Here is a 26,484-nt window from a genome sequence, read left to right as displayed (position 1 = left end):
ATAAATGGTATTTGTTCTTCATTAACAGCCAGTCATTTAACCCTTTAAAGAACATCCTGTATCAGACGCAAGCGTCCACACATCAGGAGTGCGTGTTGCCCGATGAGAAGGCCACTCAGGTTCACGTTGGGCTGCCTGCTGATGAACGAACGGGAACTTGCAGCTCACGGTGACAACTCATTTTAGGGATTGAGATACCCACAAACCAATCACCAATTTCAAGCTATTGTTCCCACTTCTTGCACTGTTGTTCCGTGGAGAATGTGTATTGCCAGGGATGATTGTGAAATATTGGTGTAGTGTTAAAATGCATAACAAGTGGCTTCCAATGAATTCCAATACACATCTATCCTTTTATATCAAAAGAAAACACGTTTGCGCCAGTAGAATACGCATTTTTAACTTAACGGCAATATGCTAAATTATTCATTTGGAAACACGTTAAGAAAGGTGAGTTGGAGGCTAAATGCTTTTGAAAAGTTAGAGAAATTGTGCAATTTCAGACGTCAGGCAAAAGAAAAGATAGAATGGTCACCATAATCAATGCATTCTTATTGAGATTTAGTCATTGTAGCAAAGAAAGCGTGTTTAATTCCAGGGGTTAAGAAGGGGCAGCGATTCATTACTGTCTATGTTTATCCCCGGATGAAATGCTTTCGTTTCATGAGTTCGTCATTTATTGTAAAATGTTGAAGCAAATTACGACAATAAATAAGTTAAAAGGCACAAGTTTAATTTAGTGGAGTCTATTCCATAAAGTACCGCTCTTGCCTAAGTGGGATCCGATTCTTCATTATCGGGAAGCACCCGAGTAACTTGAGTGTGGAAATATTTTCAGTTTTCCCGGCGTGTTGGCTTTATTCCATCTGTGAACGCAGTCTGTAATACGCTTCAGTGCACATTCTATGGGAACACTGATTTAATTGAGTCGACTGCATTTTGCTTCCCCAAAGATCTCGTTGGCTGACTTTACAAAGTTTATTCACACAGTAAACAGGCGTAGAGACAGAATGGAAGCAAATACCATCGGAAGATGATGCTGTACTCTTTGCTGGATGAAATTTGGCTATGTTTTAATTTAAAAAAAACAATTACTTACATCATCATGGAAAAAAAACAATGTAATTATCAAGATAAACTGTCCGATATTGTAACCGTTTGAATTGTCCAATACTTTGGGGTGTAGATTATAATTAAAGTATTAAACTAATCTAGTTTAATGTTAGACCATCTATTCTGCCGAATTTTTAAAACTCCTTTAGTTCGGCCATTGTCTTTCGGGTTGATGTGGTTAATATTAATTGCCTAATCAGGTGATTATCACAGATTGCTGTTGGTCTCAGTTAGTGCTTTCTATGGTGATTATATTATATCAGACAATGCATTGATAAATGCAATCAAATCACTTAATTCGTCAAATGACCCGAATAATGCATCAGATTATATTTGCCTTTAAAGCTCATTGTTCATTTTATGATGACAAGGTTGTTTTTGTTCGAGGCGAAATGTAATGATTGCAAATATCAGTAGATTGAAAACAGAACCGGGTTAGCAGAACAGTAAGAAGTTTAACAACACCAGGTTAAAGTCCAACAGGTTTATTTGGTAGCAAAAGCCACACAAGCTTTCGAGGCTCTGAGCCCCTTCTTCAGGTGAGAACAGTCCAGCGGTCAGGTATGTCAAAAAGCAGCAAGGTATTCAAAAATTACACACACAGTTGGCGCATTTTCTGATAGATTTATTTGAATTACATATTCAATCGGATAGAAAAACAAAATATTTCATCTTTGGCGGTCATAAAAAGAAACAAGACGCTAGTGTCGGGAAAATGATAAAGAAGTTAGTTTTCATACAAGCGAAAGGATAAACTGAGGCACTGCCATTGCTGTAGAAAGATTCACTTGCTTATCGATTATTCCATGATTGTGACTATATGCTCAATCGACTTCAGCTCAGTAGGGAGAGCGGGAGGGGGGAGCAGGACATTTAATTATGAAACGTTTTGAAGACGTTGAGGTTAACTTTAGAGCAGTTGTTGTTCTGACAGTTTGGCTGTTAATGAGCCCTCTTAACTTTTTCAATGAATACACTTCATCCTCCAATAATCCCTGCATCGAAATATATTGCACACATTTCAATCGTTTATATAGTATATCTGTGAACATTGTAAATATTCCTGGATAAACCGAGACATCGGGATCCATCTGTACATATGCAAACGATTCTTGAGTTAGGGGAACGGTGGCGTACAGCAGTTAATCTCAGTACCCCAAGACTAATGGCCGAATTTCTGCATTAATGACCCCCGAATATGTCAAGACCCTCGGGCAGAGGGGGAAACCAGTGGCTAATATTAATCATGCACTGGCGAATAGTTGTTCGTGAGCAGCAGTGTTCGAGAGCGGATGCTGAATTCTGCCAATACAGGAAATAAGTGATGCCGCGATGAGATTGACACCAATTTATTCAAATTGAACTGGGGGCGTTCACTTTAACCACGCACTTTAAGTTTGTACATTGTTGGCCTATGGCCGGCCTTTTACAAATCTTTTCAACATTGGCAATGTTCCGTCAGTTAATGCTCATAAAACATGTTGCTTCCAATGACAAAATCTGGTTATGACGAACTACTTTGAAGAGGATCTCCTTAAACTGTTCAATGATCCGCCTGTTGGCGCCGTAATGGGCACCTGCCGCTAGAATGGCTCTTGACAGATAAAATAAATTATACTCAAGTCTTTCCAAATCAAAGAGCTGGCCATATTCGCGCTGAAGATTCCAAGTGGGTCAAACGATGGAGGGTCAGGACGGCGCCACTGGTAAAACACGCCGGTGTTTAAACGAGGTTGCATCAGCCTCTTAAAGATAACTGTAATCTATTCTGAATGGAAGAGTGCTGGGGGCCATATAACATGTGAAGCGTTGTAAAATGTAGAGAGGCCACTGCTATACATTGTCAACACTTAATCAGGTTTCAGTACCGCCAAATTGGGGGGGGGGGGGGGGTTGGAGTAGTAACTTCATGGAGTGTTTCCATTGAAATAGGCGTCTGCATATCATTCTAGCGGTGTATGGAAACTTATATTTTGTTTGAGTTAATAAGTTAATATACACAAGAGCGTCCAAGCGGTTGTTACCCAGGTCCGCATGAGTGCGAGAGGAGAGGGATATGAGTTAGTGAACTTGCACATATTCCAAGGTGTTGATCATACCAGATACAGGTGTTCCGATTGCAAATCTTCGGCCCACCAAATTCCAATCAAACCAGCACGGTGGCACAGTGGTTAGCACTGCTGCCTCACAGCTCCAGGGACCCGGGTTCGATTCCCGACTTGGGTCACTGTGTGGAGATTTGCACGTTCTCCCCGTGTCTGCGTGGGTTTCCTCCGGGTGCTCCGGTTTCCTCCCACAGTCCAAAGATGTGCAGGTTAGGTGAATTGGCCATGGTAAATTCTCCCTCAGTGTACCCGAACAGGCGCCGGAGTGTGGCCATTAGGCGATTTTCACAGTAACCTCCTTACAGTGTGAATGTAAGCCGACTAGTGACTAATAAATAAAAGAAGACATCTGAGCATAATTAGGATTGACCTGCCTGGGTCTGCAGAGCTGCCGTTTCTGGGGCTCCTGTAGCATCCGCCTGGACGAGGATAACTTCAATGTACCTCAGAGGGCAAAGCCCACAGCATCTTTCATCAAAAGCACCCTTATGGTAGAGAATCAGTAACTCTCTGTCACAACATCATTGTATACTTAAATCGTTCCAAATGGATTGCTACTGTCGCTCGGACCCTAAAGTGAATACACAGTGTCACAGCGTGTCCTGTTTAACACCTCGCTTGAGGGCTAATTGTAATTTAATGGACCATGGTGGGAAAAGTACTGGACATCAGGAGCGTGGCAGGCTTTTATTAAACTCTCATTTTTGTCGAAGGTTAGTTTGCCATGAGGTAAATAAGGAAAAGTTGTCAAAATATTATTTAGTAAATGCGTTTATGAACAACAAACTTTACTAATTAAAATTCGGAACCGCGGATGAAAATTTATTTACTTAACTTTTATTTATTCAGAAGTTTTAAATTGATAAATTGACCCAAGTGTCAGGGGATTAACTGGGTAAATATGAGGGATTACGGGAATTTGGGCCTGGGTGGGATTGTGGTCGGTGTAGACTTGATGGGCTGAACGGCCTCCTTCTGCACTGTAGGGATTCTATGATTCTACGATATTCAAATCTCGAGGTGACATTTTCACGAATTAATTCTATAGATTATTATAGCATAATTTGGTAGCTTTAAGTTTGATGGTGATGTTTTAGTAACTAATTGATCATCCCATATTCCATCCGTAAACAATCTTCCGCAGTTTAAATATTCTGGGCATGGATTTATGTCGGCCCAGATGTCCTCGGTGCCTGAGATCGGCTAACGGTTCATCACCTGTATCCCGGGGTAGTATTGTGCATTTAATAACAAAGCTTCAACGATTTCGGATTGTGGATAGAACACCACAAAATGTAACATTTAAATAATGGATGTAACTATGTCATATATAAACTCACCGAGACCACCTATGGTCCGAACACTGTTTCCTAATAAGAGAATCCGATTTTGTTATATTCCTACCTTAATATCACATCGATCACAACACACAGGGAGGGACTTTGCTGTGCATAAGTTATCAATGAAATCCTTGCTGATTGCCGTGAATGGGCAAAGCATGTCTATTCAAAACAACCCATTCAAATAAAATCCAAATTAGTGAAATATTTCTGGAGGCACAGTGGTTGTAAATCTTCAATCCACTCTGGAAACTGTTTTATCTCTAATTACGCAAATATGCAATTTATTATTGAAATTTTCAGTCACAATGTCGCATCCAGTCATTTTAAGAAATCGGATGTTAGTTCAATGATATATACCTGTAATCAAACCTTTAAATCGGTTCACAGAAACGTGGGCACATGGCGCTTTCTTTCACACCAGTTCCTCTTTAATAGATTGATAATCAGTGTCTCTGAGGAAACAAGTCCGTTTGACGGGTAGCACAAGGCTGTCGGCTGGAGGGAAGAGCTAGCATGCGATTAGTTTGGAAAGATAATTGTCAACTAATCAATATTTACAAGTAGCCGATCGATGGGTTCAGCACGGGTTCGAGTTAGGCAAGTGGCGTCCGTCTCGCTGGCGGCAATTTCCAAGCAAATGTGATTATTCTAGCACCATGTTACTTACCTATCAGCTCCTGATATCCGATGGTACCGGGAGGGGGGTCATTACGGAATGAAAGATATTTCGGTTAAGAGCCAATTTAATTAGAGTTGCATTGACATCGCAACTGAGGTTTTAAGAACAAAGGCAAAATACTGCAGTTGCTGGAAATCTGAAATAAAAACAGGAAATGTTAGTTATACTCAGGTTAGGTGGCACCTGTAGGGAGAGAGTTCGGTGGATGGTGTTTCATCAGGAAAGTTAGAGGTGCAACAGGCTTTAAATAAATGCTGAACGGGGAGGGAGGCAGGAAGAGCAAAGGGAAGGTATTTTCCTTAATCTTTCCTGCTTTCCACCCTATCGCAGACAATATTCCTTCTAATTTGCTATGTAAGACCGGTCTGTCACTTGCTCTTGTGGGCCCTGTAGGTGGATATACCTGATGTGGAGATGCCGGTGTTGGACTGGGGTAAACACAGTAAGAAGTTTAACAACACCAGGTTAAAATCCAACAGGTTTATTTGGTAGCAAAAGCCACACAAGCTTTCGGAGCTCTAAGTCCCTTCTTCAGGTGAGTGGGAATTCTGTTCACAAACAGAGCTTATAAAGACACAAACTCAATTTACATGAATAATGGTTGGAATGCGAATACTTACAACTAATCAAGTCTTTAAGAAACAAAACAATGTGAGTGGAGAGAGCATCAAGACAGGCTAAAAAGATGTGTATTGTCTCCAGACAAGACAGCCAGTGAAACTCTGCAGGTCTAGGCAACTGTGGGGGTTACAAATAGTGTGACATGAACCCAATATCCCGGTTGAGGCCGTCCTCGTGTGTGCGGAACTTGGCTATCAGTTTCTGCTCAGCGACTCTGCGCTGTCGTGTGTCGCGAAGGCCGCCTTGGAGAACGCTTACCCGAATATCAGAGGCCGAATGCCCGTGACCGCTGAAGTGCTCCCCAACAGGAAGAGAACAGTCTTGCCTGGTGATTGTCGAGCGGTGTTCATTCATCCGTTGTCGCAGCGTCTGCATAGTTTCCCCAATGTACCATGCCTCGGGACATCCTTTCTTGCAGTGTATCAGGTGGACAACGTTGGCCGAATTGCAAGAGTATGTACCGTGTACCTGGTGGATGGTGTTCTCACGTGAGATGATGGCATCTGTGTCGATGATCCGGCACGTCTTGCAGAGGTTGCTGTGGCAGGGTTGTGTGGTGTCATGGTCACTGTTCTCCTGAAGGCTGGGTAGTTTGCTGCGGACAATGGTCTATTTGAGGTTGTGCGGTTGTTTGAAGGCAAGAAGTGGGGGTGTGGGGATGGCCTTGGCAAGATGTTCGTCTTCATCAATGACATGTTGAAGGCTCCGGAGGAGATGCCGTAGCTTCTCTGCTCCGGGGAAGTACTGGACAACGAAGGGTACTCTGTCCACTGTGTCCCGTGTTTGTCTTCTGAGGAGGTCGGTGCGGTTTTTCGCTGTGGCGCGTTGGAACTGTTGATCAATGAGTCTAGCGCCATATCCTGTTCTTATGAGGGCATCTTTCAGCGTCTGGAGGTGTCTGTTGCGATCCTCCTCATCCGAGCAGATCCTGTGTATACGGAGGGCTTGTCCGTAGGGGATGGCTTCTTTAACGTGTTTAGGGTGGAAGCTGGAGAAGTGGAGCATCATGAGGTTATCTGTGGGCTTGCGGTACAGTGAGGTGCTGAGGTGACCGTCCTTAATGGAGATGTGTGTGTCCAAGAATGCAACCGATTCCGGAGAGTAGTCTATGGTGAGTCTGATGGTGGGATGGAACTTGTTGATGTCATCATAGAGTTGTTTCAGTGATTGTTCACCATGAGTCCAAAGGAAGAAAATGTCATCGATGTATCTAGTGTATAGCATCGGTTGAAGGTCCCGTGCGGTGAAGAAGTCTTGTTCGAACCTGTGCATGAAGGTGTTGGCATATTGAGGTGTGAATTTGGTCCCCATGGCTGTTCCGTGTGTCTGGATGAAGAACTGGTTGTTGAAGGTGAAGATATTGTGGTCCAGGATGAAGCGGATGAGATGTAAAATTGCATCTGGAAACTGGCAGTTGTTGGCGCTGAGCACTGAGGCCGTTGCATTATTCATGTAAATTGAGTTTGTGTCTTTAAATGCTCTGTTTGTGAACAGAATTCCCACTCACCTGAAGAAGGGGCTTAGAGCTCCGAAAGCTTGTGTGGCTTTTGCTACCAAATAAACCTGGTGGACTTTAACCTGGTGTTGTTAAACTTCTCACGGTGGATATACCAACATACAAACCAGAAATAGGAGCAGGAGTAAGTCATTCATAACCATGAGTTTGCTCTGCCATTCACAAAGATGATGTGAACCGAACTTTGAACCAATCTAGCAACTCAAGACTGGGCATCCATGAGGCGCTGTGGGCCGACAACAGCAGCGGAATTATACTCCAGCACAATCTGCGAATACTTCAGCCTGAAGTGCCGAGTGGATGATCCATCTTGGACTCCTCTAGTGGTTCCCCAGCATCTCAGATGGCAGTCTCCAGCTAATTTGATTCACTCCACATGATATCAAGAAACGGTTAGAGGCACTGGATACTGCAAAGGCAATGGACCCTGATAACATTCTGGCAATAGTACTGAAGACTTGTGCTCCAGAACTTGTCGCTCCCCTGGCCAAGCTCTTCCAGTACAGTTACAACACTGGCATCGACCCAACAATGTGAAAATTGCCCAGGTATGTCCTGTACACAAAAAGCAGGACAAATCCAACCCAGCCAATTACCGCCCAATCAGTCTATTTTTGATCATCAGTAAAGTGATGGAAGGAGTCATCAACAGTGCTATCAAGCAGCACCTGCTCAGCAATAACTTACTCAGTGACGCCCAGTTTGGGTTTCGCCAGGGTCACTCAGCTCCTGACCTCATTACAGCCTTGGTTCAAACATGGACAAAAGAGCTGAATTCCAGAGGTGAGGTGAGAGTGACTTGGCCTTGACATCAAGGCCGCATTCGACCGGGTGTGGCATTAAGGAGCCCTAGCGAAACTGGAATCAATGGGTATCAGGGGGAAAACTCTCCGCTGGTTGGAGTCATATCCGGCACACAAGAAGATGGTTGTGGTTGTGGAGGGTCAGTCATCTCAACTCCAGGACATCTCTGCAGGGATGTTCGCCATTGATTGCACAATGTTCAGCACCATTTGTGACTCCTCAGATACTGAAGCAGTCACGTTCAAATGCAACAAAATCTGAACAATATCCAGGCTTGGGCTGACAAGTAGCATAGAGTCATAGAGGTTTACAGAATGGAAACAGGCCCTTTGGCCCAACTTGTTCATGCCGCCTTTTATTTTCTTAAAATCCCTAAGCTAATCCCAATTGCCTGCATTTGGCTCATATCCCTCTATACCCATCGTACCCATGTAACTATCTAAATGCTTTTTAAAAGATAAAATTGTATTGTAAAAGTAGCAAGTAACATTCACGCCACACAAATGCCAGGCAATGACTGTCACCAATAAGAGACACTCTAACCACCGCCCCTTGACATTCAATGGTGAATCCCCCACTGTCAACATCCTTGGGGTTACCATTGACCAGAAACTCAACTGGATTCACCACATAAACACAGTGGCTACAAGAGCAGGTCAGAGGCTAGGAATACTGCGGTAAGTAACTCTCCTTCTGATTCCCCAAAGCCTGTCCACTACCTACAAGGCACAAGTCAGGAGTGTGATGGAATACTCCCCACTTGCCTGGATGGGTGCAGCTCCAACAACATTCAAGAAGCTTGACACCATCCAGGACAAAGCAGCCCGCTTGATTGGCACCACATCTACAAACATTCAATCCCTCCACCACCGATGTTCAATAGCAGCAGTGTGCACTATCTACAAGATGCACTGAAGTAATTCACCAATGGTCCTTGGACAGCACCTTCCAAACCCACGACCACTTCCATCTGGAAGGACAAGGGCAGCAGATAAATGGGAACACCATCACCAGCAAGTTCCCCTCCAAGCACTCACCATCCTGACTTGAAAATATATCACTGTTCCTTCACAGTCACTGGGTCAAAATCCTGGAATTCCCTCCCTAACGGCATTGTGGGTCAACCCACAGAACATGGACTGCAGCGATTCAAGAAGGCAGCTCACCAGCACCTTCTCAAGGGCAACTAAGGATGGGCAATAAATGCTGGCCAGCCAGCGACGCCCATATCCCACAAATGAATTTTTAAAAATGTGGAGATGCCGGCATTGGACAGGGAGGGCACATTGGAATCACCATGATCTGATTGTGACCTTAATTCCATATTCTCCCTCCACCCACCATAATCTTAGACTTCCTTGTTAATCAATAATCTATGCTTATAAATATTAATTCATTTACAAGTATTTCTGGGATTTTGCTTGGATCCTCCACAGTGAAGACAGATGAAAAATATCTGTCCAATTCAGCCACCATTTCCTTTTTTTCCATTATTAATTCCACACTCACTCACTAGGACCCACATTGACTTTACTTCCTCTTTTACTTTGTAAATACCTTTGAAACCCTTGCTATCTGTTTTTATAATTCTAGCTAGCTTTGTCTAGTACTCTCATTTATCCCACCTTATTAATCTTTTAGTCATTATTTGCAATTCTTTATATTCTGTCCAATCTTCTGACCTGTCATTCACCTTTGCAGTTTTATACACTCTTTCAATTTGAAACTATCTTTAATTACTTTAGTTGACCACATGCATTCTCACTGGAATTTATCTTCTCTGATTATTCTGAAATACGTCCTTAAATGTCTGCATCTCTACGGACCTAATTTCCCAGTTCACGTCCGCCAGCTTCATCTTCATTACTTCATGATTGCCCTTATTTAAGTTTAGAATCCTAGTCTTAGTTTGAGGGACAGAGGAGTGGATCTTTAGTGTGAAATTCAATATTATGATCATTGCTACATGGTGCACCTAAAATGAGGTTATTAATTGATCCTTTCTCATTGCACATTACCAAATCAGGTATAGCCTACTCTCTGGTTGGCTTTGCTCAAAGAAACTATCCCAAAAACACAATGAACTCATCATCCAGGCCTCTTTTGTCAATCTGATTTGTCCAATCTATATGTAGATTAAACTCTCCCATGATTATCACCTTACCCTTCTTACAAACCCCCATTACTCCTTCCTGCATATTCTGTGCAGTTCTATAAACTGGGGCAGCACGGTGGCACAGTGGTTAAGCACTGCTGCCTCACAGTGCCAGGGACCCGGGTTCGATTCCTGGCTTGGGTTACTGTCTGTATGGGTTTCCTCCGGGTGCTCCGGTTTCCTCCCACAATCTGGAAGACGTGCCGGTTCGATGCACTGACCCAAACAGGCGCCGGAGTGTGGCGACTAGGGGAATTTCACAGTAACTTCATTGCAGTGTCAATGTAAGCCTTACTTGTGACTAATAAATAAACTTTACTTTACTTTAAACTGCTCCCATAAGTGACTTCTTACGTTTACTATTTCGCATCTCCACCCAAACTGATCTCCAGAATGAAGATCATTTTCTCTATTGTATCAATCTCATCCTTAATTAACAGTGATGCCCCTCCATCTTTTCCTAGTTTCTTGTCCTTCCTAAATTTCATAGACACTCGAATATTCAGGTCCCAAATTTTGTCATCCTGCAGCTATATCTCTGTAATGATTATCAGATCATACATACTTATTTCGTTTTGTGCCGTCAATTTATCTGCTTTGTTATGAAAACTACATGCATTCAGATACAGAGCTTTTAGTTCTGTATTTTTACTTTTTTGCAAACCTCCAGCCTTATCTGCCAGTGCACTCTTAGGTTTATACAATCTACCCCTTCCTCCCATGCTCTGATTATCATTTCCCTGTATTCCTACTTTGTTCTTTTGTCTTTTCTTCTCTATTTATCACATCATCCAAAACTTGACTCTTTGAGAGAACACTCGTCCCAGCAGTTGAGGTGATACTGCCTCTCATACTGCCTCAGCAGAACTTCTTTGTTGTATGGATCATGATCACTGCATTCTCCCCCTCCCACTGTATGTTCCTCTCCAGCCCATCCTGAGCCCTGGCACTGAGCAAGCAGCATAGTTGTCTTTTCACCTGCTCTTTGCTGCAGAGAGCCCTCTGACTATACAGTCCCCAACTACCACTACATAGCAACTCCTCCAGCTGGAATGGCTTCCTAAATCATGGGCAGTTTGCTCATCCACCCTCAAGCCACCATTTTAATCATACGAGTTGCTAAAACTTCAAAACTGTTAGATAATTGCAAAGGCTGACGCTTCTCTGCTTCTATCTTCTGGGTCCCCATACCTACCCCACTTGTAGTCACACCCTCCTATCCCTCACCAAATCAGAAGATCCTATCTAGAGGAGTGTGACTGTCTCCTGATACAAAGTGTCCAGATAACTTTCCTCCCCGATGTAGTATCTACAGCTTGGCCTCCACCTTAATAAACCAGCCAAATATCAATGAGCAATATCTCAATATAAATCTTGGTTGTGCGCATCAGGTTTACTCCATACTCTTTACACAGATTACTATGACTGTGCACTTGCATAGCTTAGAGAGGAAACATAGTGACAATCACCCCTTGTGTTTTCCCTATTACCTCTTCCTTGCTTAAAACCGGTCGCTCTGATAAAAAGTAATTGACCGGACACATTTAACTATTACTCTCTCCACCAACCCTGCCTGGCCCACTCAGTATTGTCAATATTTTTACTTCCAGGATTAAGATTACTTTAGCAATCATCATACAATTATGCTTTTCTTGATTTTTTCCTCTATTTCATATCATGCTCAATATGACAGCAACCTCGAGGAATTCACTCTCAATCTTTGGGATCAGAATTCATTTGTAATATTTTTAACCACAAGCCTGTTCTCCCCCATTGTTCCCTCTTCACACCCTTTTTTTCAATCCAATATACACAAGAAAATAATGTAGCTGAAGTCCAGTGCATGATTGACATAAATATACCCACTATGAGGCTACACAAAACAACCGTTGTTGGCTCAGAAAACTCTTCCAACTCAGTCCAGACCAGAAAATACATCTAGCACCTCTTGTCTCAATTCATTACATGGCACTTAAATCTGAAATTGTCTCATGCAAGGATATCAGACAATAAGCATTGCAGATATAGGCCACAAATCCTTTGGAAATGCACAGAATTCTGGGGCCACATGAACCATATTGCCAAAAGAAGCAAATAGCAAATCAAGTATTTCCCATTCGTGTTTAGATCATGCAAAAGAGCACCTAATCAAGCATCTGACAGGAAGTCAATGGCAGGACAAAATAGCCAACCCCATTCCACATAAATGCCCCCACCCCCCACATAGAAAACAAAATAGACAATTACATCCAATGTCTGAGATCATCCTAGGTCTCTCTGCATTTTGAAGCTTGACCATCATGCCTACAACAATTGTGCCAAAGACATGTTGAATAACTGTAACCACCTGTACATGTTTTTAAGCAGCACATGTCATCTGATTGTTGCAGACTCAAATTCCACTTGAGACTTAAGCAGAGAAGATAAAAAATCTATGCTGATACTCTGGCAGTAGTGAGGAAGTGCTGCACTGCCAGATGTGCTGTCTTTTAGGTGTTTATATTAAACTGATATGTTGACTGGTCTCTCAGGCAGAGCACAAAAGTTATCCAGACTGTCCCAAATATTCTTTAATCAATAAAGAGAAAAGTTGGCCGGTCATTAATCTTAGTGTGGGAACTCTCTGTGCATATTGACCACCCATTTCCAAAGCAGTGACTATATTTAATTTGCCACATGTCACTTTAAAACATTGCATGGTTATGAAAAGGGCTATATATGCAGGTCTTTTGTTATTGAACAATTTAAACAACCCCTACACTATAATTTTAGTTTTCCTCCTTTATTTTACATAGCTTCTTTGTCGTATACATAGGAGGCCACTCAACTCATTTTGACGGCTTTGGTTCTTTGAAAAAGCTATTTATTTTGTCTTATGCTCCTGCTCCACTACCCTCTTCAATTATTTATACAATTCCCTTTTGAAAGGAACAATTGAATACACTTCTAGCACTTAGGCAGTTTATTCCACATCATAGCATGCTTAAGCAATTTATTTTCCTCTACATCTCCTCCACCCCCAATCCAATCCTTTGCCAATTACCTTAAATTAGTGTCCTCTCTGGTTACAGACCTTTCTACCAATGAACAAAGTAAAGAAATTTACAACACAGGAACAGGCCTCCAAGCCTGCACCAACCATGCTGCCCATTTGAACGAAAACCCCCGACCCTTCCAGGGATAATATCCCTCTATTCCCATCCTAGTCATGTATTTGTCCAGACGCCCTTAAAAGTCACTACTGTATCTGCTTCCACTACCTCCCCTGGCAGGCAGCGAGCTCCAGGCACCCACCACCCTCTGTGGAAAAAAACTTGCCTCGTACATCTCCTTTAAGCCTTGCTCTTTGCACCTTAAACCTATGCCCCCTAGTAATTGACTTTTCCACCCTGGGAAAAAGCTTCTGACCATCCACTATCCATGTCCCTCAATCTTGTGGAGTCACCCCTCAACCTCTGTCATTGCAGAGAGAACAAACCAAGTTTCACCAACCTCTCCTCATAGTTATTGCCCTCCATGCCAGGCAACATCCTGGTAAATCTTTTTTGTACCCTTGTCAAAGCCTTCACATCTTTCCGGTAGTAGCAACCAGAATTGAACACTATGGGCCTGATTTTACCATTTTCATTCTAAGTGCCGAATCTGGGCGTAGTACAGATCTGACTTAGAAATCCGCTTTCAGGTGCCCCCATACGCTCTCAGCCATCTCCAGTCCGATTTGCGGTGGGCGGGGCTTAGCACTGCCGGAACAATCGGAGATCTGAACTGCACATGCACAGTTAGAAAAAAGTTGGAAAAAGCACACCCGTGTCGGATTGCTCCCGACCCGCAGAAAGCAGAGAAAGCGGCCCGGCAGTGACAAGCGGGAGCGAGGGTGTATCTCGGGGTGGGGGGCCAGATGGATCTCTGGTGGGGGGGGGGGGCAGATGATCTCTGGTGGGGGGGGGGACAGATGGATCTCTGTGAGCAATCGGTGGGGGGGGGGGGGGAAGACAGGGGTGGCAATCAGTCTGGGTAGCGGTAGGTGGTGGATAAGGGGGACAGTGATGTGTGCGCGTCCCTTATTCACACCCCCCACTACCCAGACCGACCACCACCCCTGCCCCCCCACCAATCGCCCGCAGAGTGGCAGCGGACCCACCACACCCCCACCAGAGATCCATCTGCCCCCCCCTCCCTGAGATACATCTTACCCGCCTCCCAAGACAATGATCTGGCCTCACTCCCTCCCCCCCCCCCCACAGAGAATAGTCTGGCCTCACTCCCTCCCCCAAGACAATGATCTGGCCCCCCTCCCCCCCCACAGAGAATAGTCTGGCCTCACTCCCTCCCCCAAGACAACGATCTGGCCTCACTCCCCCCACCCCGTACAACGATCTAGCTCACTACCCCCCCCCCCCCCCCCCGACGATGATCTGGCCTCACTCCTCCTTCCCCTCCCCCCCGGACGACAATGAACTTGCCCCGCCCCCCCCCCCCAAGAGAATGGTCTGGCCTCACATCCCCCTCCCCTCCAGAGGAACATCTGATCCGCCTCCCCCCCACCAGACAACGATCAGCTCTCTTCCCCCCCCCCCCACCAACCAGAGATACATCTGACTCGCCGCCTCCTCCTCTCTTATTCCCCCCCCAAACCAGACAACAATCTGACCTCACTCCCCTCCAACGAGAGAATGATCTGACCCACCTCCCTCCTCTCCCCCCACCCATCACACCACTGAGCTGAGTGAGAGAGCCGTTGGAAGCTCTGAACGTGCTCTTCAGAGGCTGGAACTACCAGACTCAGACTTTTATTTAGCAGGTCCCTAAAAGCATGGTTCCGGATCAACAAACGCGGTGGTAAAGGAGGAAATGCTGATAGAGTTGGGCAGGCAGTTCATTAATACAATTTAAATGCATGCAACTGCATTTAAATGGTCGTTGCGCCCGATTTGGGCACGGAACGGATCCCCACCATTTGCAGGTCTCGGTAAAGTGGCAATCTGCACATTCGCGGGTGCAGAAAACGGATGCAAATTGTTGGTAAAATCAGGCCCTGTATTCCAAGTGTGGCCTAACTAAAGTTCTATAAAGCTGCAACATGGCTTGCCAATTTCTCCACCTGTGTTGCCACACACAGATCCCTCTGCCTATCAATACTCTTAAGGGTTCTGCCATTTACTGTATATTTCCCATTATAAATATATTACAAAGGTCCCAGCATGGATCCCCGAGGAATGCCACTAGTCACAGCCCTCCATTCAGAAATGCACCTTTTCATTGCTACCTTCTGTCTATGACCGATAGTTTCTCCTCTATCTATTCCCCCCTTAACCACCTCTGTTCCAAGAACAATCCAATTTCCCTAGGTCTCCATCTAAATGAAGTTCCACATCCTTGGTACTGTCCAGGTAAATTTCCGCTACACCTTTTGCTCAAGATCCTCCCTAAAGTGTGGGATCATTGCCCAGAATGACTCAGCTTCTTCTGGAGAGGAAATGAGAAAGTTGGGAAGACTGCTTGCTCTGACAAGTTGCCTTTTGTGACTGTCTCCTTCTATGGAAGGTGGGGTTGGGTGCAGTGCGGCAAGAAAAAAAATGCAACGATAATGAAGCTGCGGTCCTATAAAATTTTTATTTGTTGTACGTTCAACAAAAAAACACTTCAAGGAATGCAATTTACACCACTTGCATAAATTGTTTGAATCAGTATGAAATTTTATTTTAAAGTATATACAACCACATACGGTGAGATTAAGCCTACAATAAGCTTTAGATTATGCAGCATTAGATATACATATTTCGTAAAAAGAGGGTTTAGAAAAAGTTTTTAAACAATAATTAAGTTAGAAATAGTACAGAACATTTAAAAGAATCTTTTTGAAATGATTCAATGTCGAAAAAAGACAAAGCTTCGAGTAACAATATTTAGATCAATGGAGTTTTGAGGCAGTGAAACACAAATATCGACAGCATTATAGATCGAAGCAGAATAAACCCTGATGTAGAAGATGTAATCAAAATAGCAAACCACAAATATATTAATTTTGTATTCGGAGTGGCAGCTTGGATTTCGATAGTCCTGGATTGTCTTCCACAGGCTTCAATTTGTCAAAACTGACTGCAGTTTTATTTTCTTTGTCTTTTTTGTGTCTTTTATGTTGCTAAAAAGGTGAAACAAAGCCAAGATTACCAACATGGAAACCAACAGATTCAATACACTACATGAACAGGTAAATACATTAATTCCTGTAACTACTATGCAGCAAATTATTGAAAATGATCTATCTCTATAAATTGAAACAGTGAACAGAGCATGAACTACTACAAGGAGATCTACTGGGAAAGCAAAATAAAGTTGTCCAACAGTCCTTGGATAGATTTTAAGCCTGGTGATCCTGGACTTTTGTCCCATTAACTCCACCAGGACCTTGCTGTTGCGTGCTATTTCTAATTCAAAACCAGTGTCTTCAGAAAGATATGCAAATCCAGTGACAAGGTGGTGCAACAGCAAGGTCTTCCCTCAAGCCAAAACGCCCAACATAGAGGTTCCACAGTCACTCAAAGCCATTTTCACTGAAATGCTTTAGGGATGCCCTCAAGCATTTCTAAAGATGTCAAACGTCACCAACTCATGGTGACCAACTACAATGGAAGAAGGTTCATTTGGGAAGGCACCAACAAAAGGAAACGCTCACCTTTCAAACAACACTTGCCCACACATGGCAGAATCTGCAGATTACTCATTGCACTCACTATCAGCCATCTCCCACTCATCAGTACCCATCAGCTACAGCAGAAGCAAGTTATCCCCAAGCCAGAGGGACTGTTTAAGAGAGATCGATGAGTGTTTTCTAATCTAAATTTATACACTGTCATATTCAGTGATTTATTTTATTTTGCAAGTTATTTCAGCCAGGAATGTGCTGCATATCTAGACTCACACAGAGGGTCGTGGGAGCCTGGAATGTGTTGCCGGGCAAGGTGGTGGAGGCGGACACACTGGGAACGTTTAAGACTTATCTAGACAGCTATATGAACGGAGTGGGAATGGAGGGATACAAAAGAGTGGTCTAGTCTGGACCAGGGAGCGGCGCGGGCTAATTGTTCCTTGTTTCTCGTTTCAAGGCTTCATTCTATGATCATCTTGCTGGTGCCAGTACAGAGCGAGACTGCGGATAGTTGGGAACCTGTCTCGGGGGCAGGGAATTCATATGGTGTTCGTGGAAGTGGAAATGACTAGGGTTGGGAAGCATTTCCCGATCAGGGCCATTGTGATCTCCTGGACTCGTTTCGATCGCCTCAGGGGGTCGGAGAGGAATTTCCCAGATTTTTTTCCCCATATTGGCCCTGGGATTTTTCACTCTGGGTTTTCGCCTCTCCCTGGAGATCACATGGTCTGGAATGGGGGGGTGGGGGTGAGTTAATAGGTTGTAATGAACAAAGCATCGTAGCTGTGAGGGACAGCTCGGTGGATAGGATATTGGTATGTAGATAGGCTGGAAAATTGGGCGGGGATCCTGGATTCAGGATTCAATCCTGGACCGGGGAGCGGCGCGGGCTTGGAGGGCCGAAGGGCCTGTTCCTGTGCTGTATTGTTCTTTGTTTCAATTTTTACTTCGATTTTTCCAGGCAACATTTGTCCTCAGGAACCCAACTCTGCATTTAACAATTTAAACCATGCTGTACTTAAAAGGGTTTCACTTAAAGTGGCCATTTTCAGGAGCATACCCTCCACTGAGTGAGAAATTCCTGCATCAGGTTCAGAGTTAACATGCATTAGAGGCTTCTGTAGCTACATCCCATACATCGCCTCATTCACATGAAGTTTCATCAGTACTCAAACTTCTTCAAACTCATTCATCTGACAATTTTTATACTTAGCACACATTTTGTACCAAGTTCTAGCACCAGGCAGTTTCAAGAAGCAGTTAAAAATATCCAGCTATGACATATTGACCAGAGAGTTTCAACACCGATTACAATATACTTACCTTAATTTTAAGGATATAACATAGCTTCCCCTGAACATATCTTCAGTCCACACTACTGATTTCATTATTTGCAAAATAAATCCCAATCTAAAATACTGTCCGAGTGCACTGGCTCATGTAAAATCTTATATTCCACAACTAGGTTCCAGTGAAAACTAGCCTAACTTGGAGCATAATTTGCATTCAGCTTGCCAATTGCACCCAATACACAGGTTTATAGTATTACACGTGATTAGCTTTGCCGAGATCATTACCAAGATTAAGTTATCGCGATAAAATAGTTGCCCACCACTATGTTATTTTCACTTACTATCCACCATTCACTGATTTCACACTAATGAAAATTAACCCAGCAATTAAGTTTAATGACACAACTTGATTTACCTTGAAGAAGGGGGCACCACCACTACTAAGGCAGACATTTTCTTCAGTGCCAAATTTCTCACTGGTAATGCTGTCATTTTGAATGCTTGCTTGATCATCTTCCAAAGATTCCTGAAATCAACCACAATTTGTTTTCATGAACAGCAGATTTTGAAAAACAAATGAGTTTTCATTTATACAGAGATTTTCACAATCTTAATAGCATCCCAAATCATTACAGAACAAATGAGGTACTTTTGAAGATAGTCACTCCTTGTAGGCAAATGCAGCAGCCATGTTGCACACAGCAAAGTCCACACAGGTCAGTGAGGCAAATGACCAGTTAGTCTGTTGTGATGGCCAAAAGAGTAACAGGCATTGGTTAGGACACAAGAACTCTTCTTCAGATAGTGTTATGGGCCCTTTAACACAATGGCCTCAGTTTAAAATCCCCAAAAATGTACGTCATACTAAAATTTATTGATTTTCAACTACCCATACACGATGAATGCTAGGGTATATTAAAACAGATAATAAGACACATCTCCTTAGGATATAAAGACAATTTTCATTAACTAATTTTTCTCATTTGGTATCAGGAGTTTGGAGGAATTAATGTTCATCGTTGAATTAGATGATCAGCACTTTTGGTATGGAATTTTGGCTGCTACCAGATTCCATTTCTAGGAATGCAAAGTAATCCTGACCCAACAGTGCTCCTCTATGTGGGCCTGAGGAAAGGTTTTCACACCACAATGTTTCTGCTTAAGACACAAATCATAGAATCCCTACAGTGCAGAAGGAGGCCATTCGCCCCATCGACTCTGACAGAGCATCTTTCCTAGACCCACCCACTGCCCTATCCCTATAATCCCAGATTTATCCCTAATTTACACATCTTTGGATATTAAGGGGCAATTTAGCATGGCCAGTCCACCTAGCCTGCGAATCTTTGGACTGTGGGAGGAAACCTACACAGACACAGGAAGAACATGCAAACTCCACAAGGCTGGAATGGAACCTAAGTCCTTGGTACTGTGAGGCAGCAGTGCTAACCACTGTGCCATGTTTGGGCCAATACTGAAAATATCAGCCCAGAGAAACATACTTCTTCAGATTCAGTCAGACTAAGAGGCATTTAAGATGAAAGTTGGCACAGATATCAATTTTCCCAGTTTCCTACCTCTATCACATTACATACAAACATAGCAGCAGAAGGACATTCAGCCTCTCAAACGTGCTCTGCTATCCATTCAATAAGATGATGGCTGACTTTGATGATCTAAATATTTACTTCTCACTCTCTCCTGTTTGCTCTCGCTTCCTCACTTTCTCTTGAAAGCCATGACAGGTTGGATACAATTCCCAAAATCTTGGTAGCAAATACTACTCATTCAAGTGGCCGTTGTTCAATAGACCATTGGGCTATCACCCAAAGAGCTATTGTATTCTCACCAGATATCAACATATGTGCTTCTTCTAGCCATGGTGAGGGGACAGCTATCAGAGGAGTAAAAGGCCTTCTTATTCTAGATGTGGAGATGCCGGCGTTGGACTGGGGTAAACACAGTAAGAAGTTTAACAACACCAGGTTAAAGTCCAACAGGTTTATTTGGTAGCAAAAGCCGCACAAGCTTTCGGAGCTCTTAGCCCCTTCTTCAGGTGAGTGGGAATTCTGTTAACAAACAGAGCTTATAAAGACACAGACTCAATTTACATGAATAATGGTTGGAATGCAAATACTTACAACTAATCAAGTCTTTAAGAGACGAAACAATGTGAGTGGAGAGAGCATCAAGACAGGCTAAAAAGATGTGTATTGTCTCCAGACAAGACAGCCAGTGAAACTCTGCAGGTCCACGCAACTGTGGGAGTTACAAATAGTGTGACATGAACCCAATATCCCAGTTGAGGCCGTCCTCGTGTGTGCGGAACTTGGCTATCAGTTTCTGCTCAGCGACTCTGCGCTGTCATGTGTCGCAAAGGCCGCCTTGGAGAACGCTTACCCGAATATCAGAGGCCGAATGCCCGTGACCGCTGAAGTGCTCCCCAACAGGAAGAGAACAGTCTTGTCTGGTGATTGTCGAGTGGTGTTCATTCATCCGTTGTCGCAGCGTCTGCATAGTTTCCCCAATGTACCATGCCTCGGGACATCCTTTCTTGCAGCGTATCAGGTAGACAACGTTGGCCGAATTGCAAGAGTATGTACCGTGTACCTGGTGGATGGTACATACGGTACATACCGTACACGTACACATACAGGTACACGGTACATACTCTTGCAATTCGGCCAATGTTGTCTACCTGACACGCTGCAAGAAAGGATGTCCCGAGGCATGGTACATTGGGGAAACTATGCAGACGCTGCGACAACGGATGAATGAACACCGCTCGACAATCACCAGGCAAGACTGTTCTCTTCCTGTTGGGGAGCACTTCAGCGGTCACGGGCATTCGGCCTCTGATATTCGGGTAAGCGTTCTCCAAGGCGGCCTTCGCGACACACGACAGCGCAGAGTCGCTGAGCAGAAACTGATAGCCAAGTTCCGCACACACGAGGATGGCCTCAACCGGGATATTGGGTTCATGTCACACTATTTGTAACTCCCACAGTTGCGTGGACCTGCAGAGTTTCACTGGCTGTCTTGTCTGGAGACAATACACATCTTTTTAGCCTGTCTTGATGCTCTCTCCACTCACATTGTTTCGTCTCTTAAAGACTTGATTAGTTGTAAGTATTTGCATTCCAACCATTATTCATGTAAATTGAGTCTGTGTCTTTATAAGCTCTGTTTGTGAACAGAATTCCCACTCACCTGAAGAAGGGGCTAAGAGCTCCGAAAGCTTGTGTGGCTTTTGCTACCAAATAAACCTGTTGGACTTTAACCTGGTGTTGTTAAACTTCTTACTCTTCTTATTCTAGCCATATCCCAAGCTTGGTGAGACCAACTGCTGCATCCAACTACTTTCTCAGTTAATACCAGCAAGCACAGTACACACCAGGGTTTAAAATGGGGCCTTCATGGCTCAACACCACAGGATGTGAATTATCTACCAAGTGATTTCAGAAGATTTGATAGAGTACAGGTATCATTACCCACAATCACTGAGACTAAAGGAGAAAGGTTGTTGTAATTTTTGAAAGTTGAAATTTGAGAGTTTGAATTATTTTATGGCCTTGGCCTCAAATGGACTGCACACAACATGGATGGGTGAAATCTGAGATAGTTAGGATTAACAATTCACAAGGCAATGATGAATAGGTGGCAAGTCTCAAGCATGGTTTCGAAGAGACAAGCACCCGAAAATCTCTAGGGGGTTACACAGCTGCTTCATAATTCCCTGTGGTATGCTCAAAATAAATTAAGAGTTGCAAATAACACTTCAGCAACCCCCACCCAAAGCTGTTTAAGTTGAGAAAGTATTTGGCTATCATAACCCAGAAAGGTCCCCTTAATTGGAGACATGGTGGTAATATTGCTGGACTAGCAAACCAGAGGTCCAGGCTAATGCTCTGCAGTAATGGGTTCAAATCCAACCATGGCAGTTGGTAGAATTTAAATTCAATTAATAAAATCTGGAATTGAAAGCTGGCGACTATGAAATTATCAAAACCCATCTAGTTCACCAATGTCCTTTAGGGAGGGAAATCTGCCAATCTTACTGGTCTGGCCTACATGTAATTCAACTTCAATAATAATATGGCTAATTCTTAACTGGCTTCAGATATATTTGAACAAGGCACTCAGTTCATGGGCAATTAGAGATGGGTAACAAATGCTTTTTGGAAAGAGAGTTTGTAATAATGACAGTTGACACTGACTGCTGGAGCAGTACAATAGGCCTGAGTTCTTAGTTTATGGGAGTAAATTCAGCCAATACTCCCAAGCTGATTTCTATTCTATATGTATGGAGATGGCAGTGACTGAAGGGTTGGGGCGGGGGTGGTGAGGAAGGTGGTGGTGGTGGCAGGAAATAGATAATAGAAAAGAGCGAAAAAAGCTCTTGATGAGGACCAGCTTCCAAGCCAAGATTTCCATTCTGTAATCAAGCATATGCTTCAAGTGCACACCTGGTCAAGATCCTGCCAACACTCAGTCAAGACATACGTTTGGCAAGACACACCACACCGTACAGCATTGACTGTCCCTTTTAGGGCAGCACAGAGTAAGGGTCACTTTGCCTAGGAGCCTCTCTCACCATGGGGTGATTCCATACTGTCGCAGAGGCCATGTGATGATCATCCCTTTAAGGACAACACAAGTACCCAAGGAATTGTACTACAGCAAATGAATTAGCACCTTGAGGGGAAAAAGGGAAAGGACACGATTAGCAAGAAAACCTAAAATAAATGGCAAATTGGTCATTAATTTTGCTCAGTTGATTAGTTTACTAGATGAACAACATAAGAAATTTAGTCAAATTCAGTTCTCAGCAAAAGAAATACAGAAAGTTTGTTAGATGTAGAAAAGCCAGTTGTAGCATTGAATTCAGTTGCTTTTGAACCTAGAATCATTAGCCTTTGCAGCACTACCACATGATGGGCAAGCACAAAAGCAGTATTTTACACTAATACCTAATACATTTCTGACATGCAACCCGTGGGAAGTGTAGAGAAAGATTTAAGGGAACTACGCCAACAATATTAACATTTTTTAGATAATATTCACCTGCTCAGTGATCATTTCCTCTTGAATGGACATGGCAGCATCCTGAGAAGTCTGGATCTCCTGCTGTTGGGCTTTGTGCTGACCAACCAAGATAGCACGTGGCTCTGTTCTCAAGATGGCTCGTGAATAGGAATATTCTTTGCGCTGTGGAGTAGTACCTGAAAATCAAAATACAACCATCTTCAAGACCAGAACAAATCCATCTGAGTCAAGATAAAAAATTTTCCACCCTGTAAAATTCCCTCACCGAGATATGGGGCCAAAATCATAAGTTTTTCCCTCATCTCTAAGTCAGAAAATGTGGGTTCATGACTCATTCCAGGGCTGGAGTACATATATTTTGGTGCCGTGCTGCATTATCAGCAATGCTGTCTTTGGAATGACTAACTAAACCATTTATTCCAATGATCTGAATGAATGTAAAGATACCAGAGAAATATCGCACAACAGGGAATCCTCCTAATGTCCTAGCCTCTACCAAAGCCATCAAACCCAGCTGACTGATCATTAATTTCTAATATTTGTGCAGTCTTGCTGTGACTGAAACAGGTCATTGCAATCAAAGCGATTCAGAGATTGTTGTGATATGACACTATTTTAGCTTTTGATGATTTTAAACATCTGCATGTCAAAGACTAATTAATTATTTGCTAAGGACTTGATTATGAAAGCTGTTCCAATTAGTGACAGTTCCACACTAGCTTCAGTGCATTAGGAAGATGTATTTTATTGACATGGATGAGCAATTTAGCCATCCGGCAAATGGAAAGTCACCCCCTACTTGAAACAGCAATTTAGTTACAACTTATTTCTACAATAAATCACAAGTTTCATTGAAGGTTAATAAGCTATTGAGCTGTTAATTCATTCACTGGTTAACTTGAACATTTCCTATTCGCACTGCACTTCTTAAAAACTTCAAATATTTGCATCTAATCATATTGTTCACTTATTTTTACTGAAGGAGTTGATCATACCAGTTGGGATGTCCTGTTGGAGTTCTTCATTCAAGAAGTTCAAGACATTATTTAGCCCTGTCTGGGCTTGGTCAGTTAGCTCTTTTGTGTGCTGCATCAGCTCTCCTGTATCATTATTAACCTGATCACGGACAGTGCAGAGTGCACATTCCTCAGTATCACGCTGTTCCTTCAGCTGCTCTGATACCTTGCTGACTAGAGCGTCACAACTGTTACTGGCAGTCTACACAAAGATGGGGGGGATGGGGGTAAAAAAAAGACATGTAATGTAACTTGCATAGTCAATATCAAGAGCAGTTCAATATATACATAAATTTAGAAAAATGTCAACACTAAATCTAAAACATGTATTATTTATTAAGATATTCACAAAAGTAAAAGATTAGCGATTAAATTTGGCTTTTTAAAATAAAAAGATTTCATTTCCAGGAGTTTTCTGCACTGCATAATTTTACATTTCAATTTCCTCCCTGTCTGATTGTTCCACCATGTGGAGATGCCGGCGTTGGACTGGGGTAAGCACAGGAAGAAGTCTCACAACACCAGGTTAAAGGCCAACTACCAAATAAACCTGTTGTGAGACTTCTGACTGTTCCACAGACAAAGGATTGTCACAATAATTCAGAGATTAGAATTTCTGATCTTTCAAAATTGAGAATTTCCACCTACATTGACCTTTTACTCTGAAAAAGAGGTAGAAGTCGGGGGGGAGAGAGAGAGAGAGAGAAAGAGAGAATCAGAGAGCTCTTGGTATAAACAAAGTGAAGCAAGAGAAGGTGGTCAGAGCTGGAGTAGGAGAAGGGCATTATGAACCGAGGGGAAGACAAGGCAGCTGCCATTTGGAATGGGTAGGAAAAGAAAAGGCACATATCAAAAAGTATGCTTCTGCATCAAAGACAACTGTCATAACATTCAAGGAGATATCGCGATGTCACCAGGGGCTGGGATTGCAATAGGTGGGGTGAAGCTCTCTCAGTTGTCCATATATAATATAAAAGGGGAATGTTTATTCACAGGTCTTCACACTCAACAAAATGGAGAAAAAAGGAAATAAATACCTAAACTCTTCCTTGAGCCTAACTTTACGCAGTTCTACACACAGTAAATTCTTCCCTCTTCAAGGCAACCTCCTCTCATTTGCAAGTGGGCTTTCTCCCTCGTCAGGACTCAGTATTCTGCTTATATAGTCTGATAAGGCTACATTGCTGATCCTTGTTGCACCAATTCCTGATACCTGCCATTTGACTTCCTGTGGCTTTCTTGGTAGGGAAAGCTCTTATCCAGAAATTGGAGGATATTAGGAGGGAAACACCACCCTTCTAGCACACAGCCCCTGGCGACACCACACTATGTAACTGAAAATACTAATCCATATTCACAATTTCTAAGAAGTGAGGGGAAAGTGAAAATCTTTCACCATTACAAGCAAAGGAATGTTAGATAAACCAATACTTTAATTTTTAAAAATTCTTTCATGGGATGTGGATGGTGCTGGCAAGCGTCAGTACTTGCTGTCCATCCCCAAGTGCCCTTGAACTGAATAGTTTGCGAAGCCATTTCAGAAGCCAGTTCAGACTTAATCACATTGTTTAGGAGACAGTAGCACAGTGGTAATGTCAATGGATTAGCAATCCAGAAGCCCAGGCTAATTCTCTAGGGCCCACCATAGCAACCGATAGATTAAATTGAATTAATAAATCTGAAATATAAAGCTAGTCTCAGTCATGGTGACCACGACAACTATTGATCGTTGTGAATAACAAACTTGTTTCCACTAGAAGTCAGATTTTGACATTCAAGGTTAATCAAATAGCCAAGTTTTTGAGAGGTAGTATTAGTTTTAATGGACAGGCTTTACATTAGCTTTTAAATTATTAGATATGCTGCTACCTTATTAATGCACTTCATTCTGTACTAGAAGAGAGAATTCCTATCTTACGATCACATAGCAATTCCTGCTTGCAGCACAGCATCAGTCCAGATTGTGGCAGGACCACCAGCTTAGAGCTATAATCAGAATCAGTAGAGGGACCACAAGAAAGAGTCCAAGTGTCACTTTGATTTGGAGAAGGGAGGAGATTTTATGAGCTTATAGACCAAAACAGTTCACCTTTGAAGGGAGAGGGAGTGAATGGCCATTGAGTTGGTCTTTTGAGGAAAGGGTGG

The 26,484-nt window shown here is 43.0% G+C and overlaps 1 protein-coding gene across 3 annotated transcripts in view; it reads right to left on the bottom strand.

Annotated features, from left to right (window-relative positions):
* Positions 1 to 15,931: 15,931 nt before the first annotated feature.
* kif11 (kinesin family member 11) overlaps positions 15,932 to 26,484 on the bottom strand; it is a 43,646-nt gene continuing 33,093 nt past the window's right edge. For all 3 annotated transcript variants that reach the window (XM_078223522.1, XM_078223521.1, XM_078223523.1), the window contains 4 exons: positions 24,319 to 24,541; positions 23,342 to 23,499; positions 18,693 to 18,803; positions 15,932 to 16,478 (listed from right to left, as the gene is read on the bottom strand). In XM_078223522.1, the coding sequence (XP_078079648.1) occupies positions 16,356 to 16,478; positions 18,693 to 18,803; positions 23,342 to 23,499; positions 24,319 to 24,541 (615 nt within the window). In that variant the 3' untranslated portion in view covers positions 15,932 to 16,355. The remainder of the gene's footprint in view (positions 16,479 to 18,692; positions 18,804 to 23,341; positions 23,500 to 24,318; positions 24,542 to 26,484) is intronic.

The sequence above is a fragment of the Mustelus asterias genome, chromosome 11 (assembly GCF_964213995.1).
Source record: "Mustelus asterias chromosome 11, sMusAst1.hap1.1, whole genome shotgun sequence".
Lineage (NCBI taxonomy): Eukaryota > Metazoa > Chordata > Chondrichthyes > Carcharhiniformes > Triakidae > Mustelus > Mustelus asterias.
The sequence above is the reverse complement of the archived record's forward strand: the minus strand, read 5'-3'. Positions and strand labels throughout refer to the sequence as shown.